We start from the raw sequence: 11036 nt of genomic DNA, 5'->3' as shown, positions 1-11036 counted from the left end.
AATCCAATTGGGGAAAAACAGAGAGCCCAGTATTTTGAGTCTGGTTATACATTCAAAACCCAGTGCCTCTAGAAGTTCTCTACTAAATACAACAGGCTATCTGATTTATCAATCTGAACTGGTTCTATCTGCCTTGAGATTCATGTTACACTCAGATCAGCAAAGCAACTGGTACCTCACAGAGATTCCCATTCATTTGAGTAGGAAAGATTATTATTATTATTATTAACCTTTATTTATAAAGCGCTGTAAGTTTACAGAAAGATAATCAATATTCACAAGCCTAATTAGTAAGGCTGCCATGTTTGAGATTTAAGAGATTTTAGTATACCTGATATACATTATGAAACACCTATAATTATGTCAACACTCCTACTGAGCAATCTGATGGAAACCATTAGTAAGATCTACCAGATGAGATCAAATACCTATCTAGTTACCATCTTTTCACCACCAGATGCTTCCAAGAAGCCCATAAGTGAGGTGTGAAGGCAACAGCCACTCATTTTCACTGTTTGCTTCCACCAATTGCTTAGTGGAAGCATGGAGGTTCCAGTTACCTATCATATCTTCCAATGTCTAAAGGGCTGCCACACAGAAGCTGGAACACAGTTATTCATTGTTGCTTCACAAGATAAGACTTGAACCAGTAGGTAGAAATTGGCAATGAAGCAAATTTCAACTAGAAAGCCAGTATGTTGAAATCGTCGGAGTGTTGGATTAGGACACTGAGAGACATGGTTGTGAATCCCTGCTCAGCCATGGAAACTCACCTTGGGATAGTCCTACTTTCTCAGATAACTAGGAGGCAACCTCCTCTGATTAAATAACAACCCTATGAAAGGGCTGCGATCAGTCAGACTCAACTTGAAGATGAAGCTAAACTTCAAAAGAAACTTCCATGCAAGATGATGTATTCTCCTATTAGAGGCATTTAAGCAGAGAATGGATGTCCTGCCATCAGGAATCCTGTGGTTGCACCCTGCACAACAGATCCAGCACCAAGCAGACAGTTGAACTAAACTGATGGAGTGGCAGAACGTCTTGTCTGACATGCAACAGATGATCAGGTTTTTCTGACTCCCACAATACCTGCAACAAAATCACTCCCCACTCCAAAGTAGACTACATGTCGGCTTGGCGTAACCTGGAGTGAGTGAGAACTATTCAGTTCTAGGCAGGTGGACATGCCACATAAGAAAAAGGCAGATTAAATTATTCCAAGCCAAGCCATGTTTCAGTGTTTCCCCTATCCTCCAACATCTAGGTTGCCTTACCAGCCAGCTCACTGGTCTATTGGTACAGATAGGGAATACCAGCCTGCTCTACAATAAAGCAGCTAATTGTAGCTGAAGGGGCCTACCCTATCGCCTCAGAGGATAGGAAGCCTCTAATTCCTATTCCAAAAAATATTCCTGAACTGCAAAATATACAACTGCAATTGGAACTAGGTATGAAAACTATCAACAAGGTTCAGCCTAATCTGTTCTTCATGCCATCTGTTCCCCTTTCAGTCTAACACTTGATGAGCCCTATTTGAAAGACTATAGTCTTCATCCCCCATAAAATCTCAATACAAGATGTGTGTGTGTGCGCGCGCATACGCACGTGTGCACACATACAAATACATCCCTTTCTCATGATAGCTTTTTGTAACATCTTGACTTGACAAAGTCCACTAGGTCCTTGATTTCTTTGCCTTTTGTGTCAGATTTGGGAACTGGAAACCTATCCCTATTCAGCAATCCTTTCATACCTATGTCATTTCACAATTAACTCACCTCTGTAACTGGTTTCTGGACTGTGATGTGTTTAAAAATATTTATTTAATGTCTAAATGTTTTTAACAACACTCTCCCAAATTCTTTTTTCATTTTCCTTGCTGCTAAAGTATGTGCTCCTTTTTATTTCCCTCATTTATGCAAGACTTCTACTTTTTATAGGAAATCTTCTTGCCTTTCATAGCATCCCTGAATTTGCTCATTAACCAGACTAGAGGTGTTTCGACTTCAAAAAAGCCACAAAGCAGCTTTAAAACTTACTTTTGGTGGAGGAGCATGGAACATTTGGATTCAGGCAACTCATCCCTTACAGATGACGGTGTAAATATTTCTACTCATCAAAGTGGGAATTGGTTAAACTTGGCAATGATCAGAGAACAGAAATAAGAGCTGTTTGAAGGGACCATAGTTGTCTGAGAAATTACACATGAAAAGACCATTTGGAGAGGAACATAACACATAGTCATTTATATGCTAATACTAGAAAACTCCAAGCCAATATGAGGGAATGGGACATGATGGTGATAAAAGAGAACACAAATATAGGGAACCTATCATAAATCTGGTGCCATCCAGCGGGGGGGGGGGGGGGGGGACCTAAACATGCCACTAACATAAATTCATAACACAACTTTATCACATTGATGTGGCTTGCTGCAGCCACATTTTGAATAAAATCCTGGTGGCACAGAAAATACTAATAATGTGAATCCATTTACATTAAAAATTTATGTTTAAAAAAACTTTTGTGATTGTTTTAAAAATCATTTTAAAGCACAAAAACATTTTATCTGTAAAGATCTCCGGACATTTCAAATATGCAGATTTCTCCTGAAAGAACTGGCCTCTGTACTACAATTGCAAATCAGAACCTTCTAGATCACTGACCTTGAACCAATGAAAATCTAGGTAGGAGTAATGTACTGACATCTCTGGGAAAAGCAAGTATATGTGTAAAAGAAAATGCAAGCAATACCCCTGTACCACCACACCCAAATAAATTACACTATTGATGTTTACACTATGCGAAATATTGCACCTTTATCATCTGAAGCCTGATTATTGTTTTCCAGTAATTTTTCTCTATGAACATATTTGATGCTAGATTCTTTTACAGTCAACCCTCTGTATCTTTATCCGCAGATTCAACCATCCACAGCTCCAAAGTATTTTTTAAAATATAAATTCCCAAAAGGAAACCTTGACTTTGCCATTTAATATAGGGAACACCATTTTTACTAGGCCATTGCATTTTGCACATCTACAGATTTTGGTATCTATGCAGTGTGTGTGTGTCTTGGAACCAAACCATAGCCAATGCCAAGGGTCCAGTAAATTAGTAACTGTCTCTGGGCTTCAAATTGATGTTGTAGCTGGAAAGCTTCCCAACAGTATCTGTGTCTTAAAATAAATATGTAACTACACATAGTGGCAGCATGAGGGGTTGTGTGGAAGAGAGATGGTGCAGTCTGGACCAGGTGACACCTCACAAGTGGAGTGACACCTGATTGGGCCCTTCTCCCACCGTTGTGCGTGCCCTCTTTATCCCCCACTGTCTCGCACATGCTCCTCCCCCACCATTCTGCATGCGCTCCTCTCCCCTGCCCTGCAAGTGTTCCTTCCTCTATCATCCTGTGTGCACTCCCTCCCCTCACCCAATTTCCTGGGCTCAGCATGTACAGGTATACCCCAGTTAACCAAGTAGATGTGTTCCCTGTTTCTCCAGCCTTCCTTCACCATTCTTTCAGTGCTGATGTTACTAAATATTTCCAGTTAGACAGAAGACAAGGGCAAGTATAAAACTCTCCATACAAAGAGGTTTGGCTGTCAGAAGTTTCATCAACTGAGGTATACTTCAGTATTCCTGGATGGGAGTATAAAGATTTCAGACTGAGGTACCATGATTTATTTAGAAGGCTGAAAGCCTGATCCTGATCCTGTGCTTAATGTATTTTTACTCCTCATAAACATGTGAGAGAGTATGCTGAGCTTGATCCCAAGTAGGTAGGCATAAAACAAAAGTCAAGGCTAAATCAATTTGCTTTTAAAATGACTGATTTAAGCAAGTACTGTATTGACAAAGTGCCTAAAATCAGTAGGCAATGGAAAAAATACCAGTGACTATAAAACAATCTAACACTTTACAGGTGTTAGATGAAGTAACAAGTTAAAAGACTCAGATGGAAAGGAAATTGCATTCCTGTTTCCACTGGTAACTAGAATTAAAACAGTACCGGAGACATATATGTACGTATGTCTACATCTTAAGAGTCTGTTTTATTTCTGTGTTGAAAATAAGCTCAAAGTCTGCAAAAAATAATAATACAGTGCTAAGGTAGATTAGTAGCAGAGGAAAGGGCTTTTCTTCTTCTGTGGCTACTAGAGAAATCAAATAGTTTGGTGAAGCAGAGACAGACCAGTTCCTCCATCTCTCATCAGTTTGCTCCTCACTTACTTGCATGAAGGTCCATGTAGCCATTTACATGAAATTCCTTGCTGCCTTTATAGGCAAATAATTAAACAACAAAACGCTGTTGAACTTTAAGAAGTTCTACTGCTGCTCCCTCTCCCTGATTATTTTGAAGAAGGATGTTATAACGGTTTTATTCCTCCAAAATTTGGATTTCCTGGGAGGTGAGGTTGCCACCTTGCTTAAATGCTTAGAAGGCTTTGTATCACACTGGGGCTGATTTTGGCATTAAAGAGAGATTAAAGCACATTTAAAGCATCCTGCAAATGAAGCAAAAATGGCGAGTAATTATGTGAATGATTATTACACAAATTGTGCAAATAAAGCGATATCGGAAATGCATTGTCACTGAAATCCCGAAAGTAAAAAGATGTGCATTAATGCTTCTTTGTGGCCTCTTTAATGGTGGGTTTTGTGCAATGTCATGTGAAATTGTTACTCGTAATTACGCGATTTTCCGGGATATTCACAGGATAAACTCCCAATATCCTTGTGTGATAAACTCCTTAGTTTAATTGGAATTTCAGTGCTGTAAATCAATATCAGTATCCTTTCAAGGGTCAAAACACTGAAGCACATATAACTGATTTCATAACTAAATGGACAAATAAATATTTGGCTGCAACTGTTTTACTAGCAGACCTCCTGAGTTTATAACAGAGGAATGACAATAATTCATTTTATTTTGCCTCAAGCATGAATAAAGTAAAGAGGATGTGCCACACTGAATTCTTGCTTACTGTGCAGCTATTAAAGTTACAAAAGTCTTGCTAGGCATAAAGACAACAACCAAGTATCCCCCACATCATATTTTTGTAAGACTATCACCTTTAAATGGACAGGATTTTATGCCATATAAGAACTCTACAACAATCAAATTGAAGAGGTTAAACTTTGCCTAGCATGGAAGTGGAATGAATGCAAAACTTTACATACAATAAGTGACAGGTCAAAACCATCATATGGTAAATTTTTGAGAGCTATTCAGTTATTAAAATTTCTATCCATAAAAATAATAACCCTTCATTACTGCACTCTGTATCAATTAATCCAGAGTAAACACGCCCGCCTATGGCTTTATATTCTCTATCTCTATTTTTTAGTTAGAATCCTTCAATGCACCCACAACTGAAAAAATAAGACAGATGTAGAAATCCACCTTATGACCACCATGTATATGAATATGTCAAGGTCCTAAATTTTTCTAAAATCACTGTATGGAAGTGGCTCTCTCTCTGAAACTCAGCAATCCGAGTTATATTAAAGGAACAACAGCAATCGTGTACAGCGTTTTTGTCACAATTACAAGACATCTAAAGTGCTTTAAACATTCTGAAGCAGGTTTGGACACCTGGTGTCACTTAGATTTTTAAAAATTATTTTTATTTCACTTTATACTAAACCAAAAAACAGTAGCAATAAATAACAATCTACAACTACTACCCTCCAGATGATGCTGGATTGCAGCTTCTCTGAACCCTTCCAACCGGTTATATGATTAGGCCTGTTGGGAGTGACCATCCAGTTACATTTGGAAAGCCACAGCTAATTGCCCCTGCAGTGTAATATAATTTGTGATATAAATAAAGTCGGTCCGTCTTATACACGGATTTTTTATACACGGATTCAAGCATACACGGTTTGAAAATATTCCAAAAAAGTATAAATTTACCTTGATTTTCCATTTTTATAAGGGACACCATTTTGCTATGTCATTATATTTAATGGGACTTGAGCATACATGGATTTTGTTATACATGGGGGATCTTGGAACCAAACCCCAGCGTATAACAAGGGTCCACTGTAGTAACAATTTTTTTTCCCCAAACAGGCTTGTAAGAATGGCTATATTATCTCCTGTGTTAGCAACACTAAGCCTCTGAGTATCAACTGCTGGAAAACATAATATTCCGTTTTGTAATTTCTATGGGCATTGTACTGGCAATGTTAGAACAGCATGCTGAATTGTAAGATGACTCTTGGCCTGATGATCTTTACTCTACCCACGTATTCATAACATCTTTAAAGCAGGATTTGGAAGATGTACTTTTGGGATAATTCTGGCAGTTATAGCTCAAAAAAGTAACATTCCCAAGCTCTCCCTTATGAGCACTCTTTCAGATATCCCCACCATCTGAGATATGGCAGACAATGATTCGGGGACCTGCTTGAGGCATTTTCTTATTGTATTTTCATTTCATGCTCTTTTCTTTAAAATGTTTGTTGATACAGATGTAACCAATAATGATCAGAAACATTATCCATAGAGATAAGTTCTAGTGTATTTATTTCTTCTCAGAAATAAATGCAACTGAATTCAATGGAATGGACTTCCAGGCATGCATGTACAGAACTGCACTCCAGATAACTGAAAGCAAATATAATAAATATCATATATTGAATAATAAGGGATCTGGGCACACATCAAAAGATGGAGGCTATAATCCTATACACACTCTCCTGGGATTAAGCTTCACTGAAGTCAGGAGATCTTCTAAGTATACATGCACAGGATAGTGCTGAAAGCATAAAAATAATAATTTTTACAGTCCTATTTGTTGTTGTTGTTGTTGTGTGCATTCAAGGCATTTCCAAATTATGGTGACCCAAAGGCCTAAGACCTATCACAGGGTTTTTATGGCAGGTTTTCTTCAGAGAGGAGGTTGTCTTTTCCCTCCTCCAAAACTGAGAGTGTGACTTGGCCAAAGTCACCTAGTGGCTTTCTGTGGCTGAGTGAACACTGTTCTTCGTAATCCAACATTCGAACCACGACTACACCATGCATAGGGCCCGAAAAGACAGGCCAAAATAAAGCTGCTTCGGGTCACTTTGGAGGTATGGTGTTTAAATGATGCATGTGTCCTAAGAGCCCAGAAGTTCTAAGGACTGGAGTGCAGCTTTGGTGCAGTTTCTGGCCTCTTAAGATGTGTGTGTCATTTTAACAGCATACCTCCAAAGTGAACCAAAGCAGCTTTAGTTTGGCCTGTCTGTTCAGACCCTAAATAATTCCCATTGAATTTCATAGGATTTAATTCCAGTTTAGTGTGCATAGAATTGTGGGCTTAGTCCTTTTAATTTCTGGTATTTAAGAAGGTATTCTGCCTTCTTAAATCCAATATACAGTATACTGAGAAGTGGTATAAAAATCTGAAAATCATTATTTATAAGAATGAAGATTTAAGTGGAGTGGATGGAAAGGACTTTAGAGATATGTGGCACACCACGCATCAAGACATTGCTAATGTTAAACAAGAAGCCCATCAGGTGCTGAAGTAAAAGGATCTGGATGCATAAGATAGAAATAACACTTTGACACCACTTTAACTGCCATGGCTCCATCCTACAGAATCCTTGGATTTGTAGTTTTGTGAGACACCAGCACTCTTTTGGCAGAGAAGGCTAAAGACTTTGCAAAACTATAAATCCCAGGATTCCAAAGGATGGAGCTACAGCACTTAATATGTTGTCAAACTGCATTATGTTAACAGTGTAGATGCACCCGTTTGAAGAGGACATGGTTTCCGCAGAAATAAATCCTGCTAGTTGTAACGGGAACCACAGTGCATCCTCACTGCAGAAATAATCCAGTTTGACATCATTTTAACAGCCATGGCTCACAGACTATGGAATTCTGGGAGTTGTAGTTTTGTGAGACATTTAGCTTTTTCTATCAGAGAGCACTGATGCCACGACAAACTACAATTCCCAGAAGTCTATCGCATCAAGTAATGGCAGTTAAAGTGGTATCATACTGGATTATTTCGCCAGTGCGGATGCTGTTCTACTCCCAAGTAATAATACCAGGACTCCGCTCTGCATCTGCACTGTGGAAATAATGCAGTTTGACACCACTTTAGCTGCCATAGCTCAATGCTATGGAAATCCTGGGACTGGTAGTTTTGTGAGCCATTTAGCCTTCTCTGTCAGAGAGAGCTCTGGTGCCACAAACCCCAGGATCCCATAACGTTGAGCCAGGGCAGTTAAAGTGGTGTCAAACTGGATTATTCCTGCAGTACAGATGCAGCCTTACAGAAGTACCTCTGAAGCTCTTTGATGTGGGGGGCTGTTCTTTTTCCTCCCTCTCCTAAGTATGTTCAGGGACCAGCAAAGCATTTGTGCCTACTGATGACAGCTCTTCCTTTCCTCCATGGAAACCATAACCATAGTCCCCGGGGCCACCATTTTAGCATCGCCAGGGCCTAAGGGGCAACAAATGAGCCAAGGAAGCCAGCGCAAGGTGACCAGAGGCTGTCCTTTTTTCTAGGACACATCCTACATTTCCACCTTCTGCCCAGGAGGAATCCCAAAATGTCCTCAATTTTGAGCGTGACTAAGCAGCATGGATTTACCTCTGTGTGTGTATATATATATGTGTGTGTGTGTGTATAATATATGTGTGTGTGTGCGTATGTTTCTGTGTATATGTGTGTGTGTTTCTGTGTATATATGTGTGTATGTGTGCGTGTGTATGTGTATATATATATGTATATATGTGTGTGTGTATACATGTATGTGTGTTTCTGTGTATATATGTGTGCATGTGTGTATGTATATATATATTTATGTGTGTGTGTGCATGTATTTCTATGTATATATGTGTGTTATATATGTGTGCATGTATGTATATATGTGTGTGTGTAAAGTATGTGTATGTGTGCATGTATGTGTATATATGTGTGTGCATGTATGTGTATATATATGTGTGTGTAAGGTATGTGTATGTGTACATGTGTGTGTAAAGTATGTGTAAAGTGTGTGTATGTGTGTGTAACGTATGTGTATATGTGTGTATATGTGTAAAGTATGTGTATGTGTGTGTGCATGTATGTGTATATATGTGTAAAGTATGTGTGTGTGTGTGTATGTATGTGTGCCTGTCTGTTTCTAGCTTTGATCTGGCCCTGTCTCAAACTTTCCCTGAATGCCCTCCCCTTTGCGGCGAGGGCCTCTCTCTGCTCATCCTGGGCGAGGGATGGCAGGGATGGAAAGGGCATCCCTCTGGAGGAGGCAGCAGGGAGGGCAGGGGCCTACCTGAAGGGGCCAAGGCCCAGGGGCAGCGGAGGCGGCGCCCTCCCTCTCCTTCTCCCTCTCCCTCGCCTTCTCCTTGGACGCCATGGCGTCTCTCCCCGTTGCCGAGGAAACGGAACAGGCTTCGGGGGAAATGGCCGCTCTAACTCTTTGTCTGGCTAGGCTATGGAATTCTGGGAGTTGGAGTTTGTTGTGGGCCCAGACACAAACTCCAACTCCCAGAGTTCCATAGCCTTGAGCCAGGGCACTTAAAACGGTGCCAAACTGGGTTATTTCTCCAGTGTGGATTGTATCTTCAGAGTCCATCCCCCTCCATTTTAGAGGGAGAGAGTCACTTTTAAAACACTCACACGACAATAACACTTTGGAAACCAGCAGTGTGTTTCCTCATTATAAGGCGGCCCTTGTTGTTGTGTGAGGCACAACAACACCCCAAATCCACAAAACAGTCATACTTTCATAGGGCCAACAGTAATGCACAAAAATACATGCTGCAAGATTTCAAAGCTCCTGTTGTTGTTAAGCCACAAAACAGTGATACTTTAATAGGGACAGTCGAAATGCACAAAATACACGTAAGCTTTCAAAGTTCCTGTTGTTAAGGACAACAACACCCAAAATCCACAAAACAGTGATACTTTAATAGGGCCAATCAAAATGGATAATACATATGTCGCAAACCTTCAAAGCTCCTGTTGTTAAGTATAATAACACTCAAAATCCACAAAACAGTGATGTCTTAATAGGGCCAATCGAAATGCACAATATACATGTTGCAAGCTTTCAAAGCTCCTGTTGTTGATAAGTACAATAACTCCCAAAATCTGCAATATGCATGTTGCTCACTTTAGAAGCTCCTGTTGTTAAGTACAAGAACATCCATGTTGCAAGCTTTTGAAGTTCCTATTATTATTAGTAACAGTAAACAAGAACAATGGCAGCAACAGCAATTATTATAATTAGTACTATTATTATTTCTTCTCTAACAATATAATTTTAAACAATAAACATATAATAACTAAAACAATGTTAAAAAATACCTTAATATTACTAACACCAGGGCTTGCTCTTTACCTCTTAGGATCCCTGACCTCTGGATTGCAGTGGGTGCACTTTGGGCAGATCAATTTAAACATGCCTATGGAAACCCTTGGAAAGCTGGAAATCAGTGAGTTTATATCAGTGATATAAGACAGCACACTATTGCAGCATACATCTTTGCAGAAGAGCCATTGCTTTGGTGTTCTAAGAACGTGTCTATCATGTATGAATTTGAGAGTTTTATTTGTATGTGCAGCCTTAATTATCAATGACACATTTTTTAATTATGCAAAATGGCTGATGTTGGGACTTTTTTTGGTCATTAATCAAGTATACATTGCACCCATGATTCTTGGAGGAAAATTGAGGGTTGAAAATCCATGAACACAGAGACCAGGGCTCTCTGACCTTTGGAATATGTGAAAAAATAATACTTGAAATTAGTCTTGAAATAAATAGCATCCTGGGTACCTTCAGTTTCTTCTTCGTGGTCTCTGACCCAGGCCAGTTTATGACTTCCTTAACTGTATTATATTATATTGATATATAATATACATATATGTGTGTAGTGCTTATAGAGTTAATAGTATTAGAGGCATTTAAATAATATTAACACGGTAAAGCCATATTCTGCTTTTCTTTTAGAAGATTTAACTGACTAGTCCAACAACATCTGGAGGGCTGCTGCTGCATGATGTAAGAAGGCTAGGTTAGTC

General features: G+C 39.3%; 1 protein-coding gene across 4 annotated transcripts in view; it reads right to left on the bottom strand.

Moving 5' to 3' along the window:
- Positions 1 to 10376, bottom strand: part of CABCOCO1 (ciliary associated calcium binding coiled-coil 1) — a 78865-nt gene extending 68489 nt beyond the window's left edge. Inside the window, exon 1 of one of the 4 annotated variants that reach the window (XM_042459420.1) lies at positions 10354 to 10376. Coding sequence is in view for 2 of the 4 variants with exons in the window: in XM_042459417.1 (XP_042315351.1) it covers positions 9283 to 9366 (84 nt within the window). In the remaining 2 variants the exon portion in view is untranslated. Of the gene's footprint in view, positions 1 to 8289; positions 8380 to 9282; positions 9433 to 10319 lie in introns of those variants that run through there. The other 3 variants (XM_042459419.1, XM_042459417.1, XM_042459418.1) reach the window with 3 other exon arrangements.
- Between the last annotated feature and the right edge of the window lie 660 nt (positions 10377 to 11036).

This window comes from Sceloporus undulatus, chromosome 3 (assembly GCF_019175285.1).
Source record: "Sceloporus undulatus isolate JIND9_A2432 ecotype Alabama chromosome 3, SceUnd_v1.1, whole genome shotgun sequence".
NCBI lineage: Eukaryota > Metazoa > Chordata > Lepidosauria > Squamata > Phrynosomatidae > Sceloporus > Sceloporus undulatus.
Note: the sequence above shows the minus strand (reverse complement) of the source record. Positions and strands in the feature narration are given on the sequence as shown.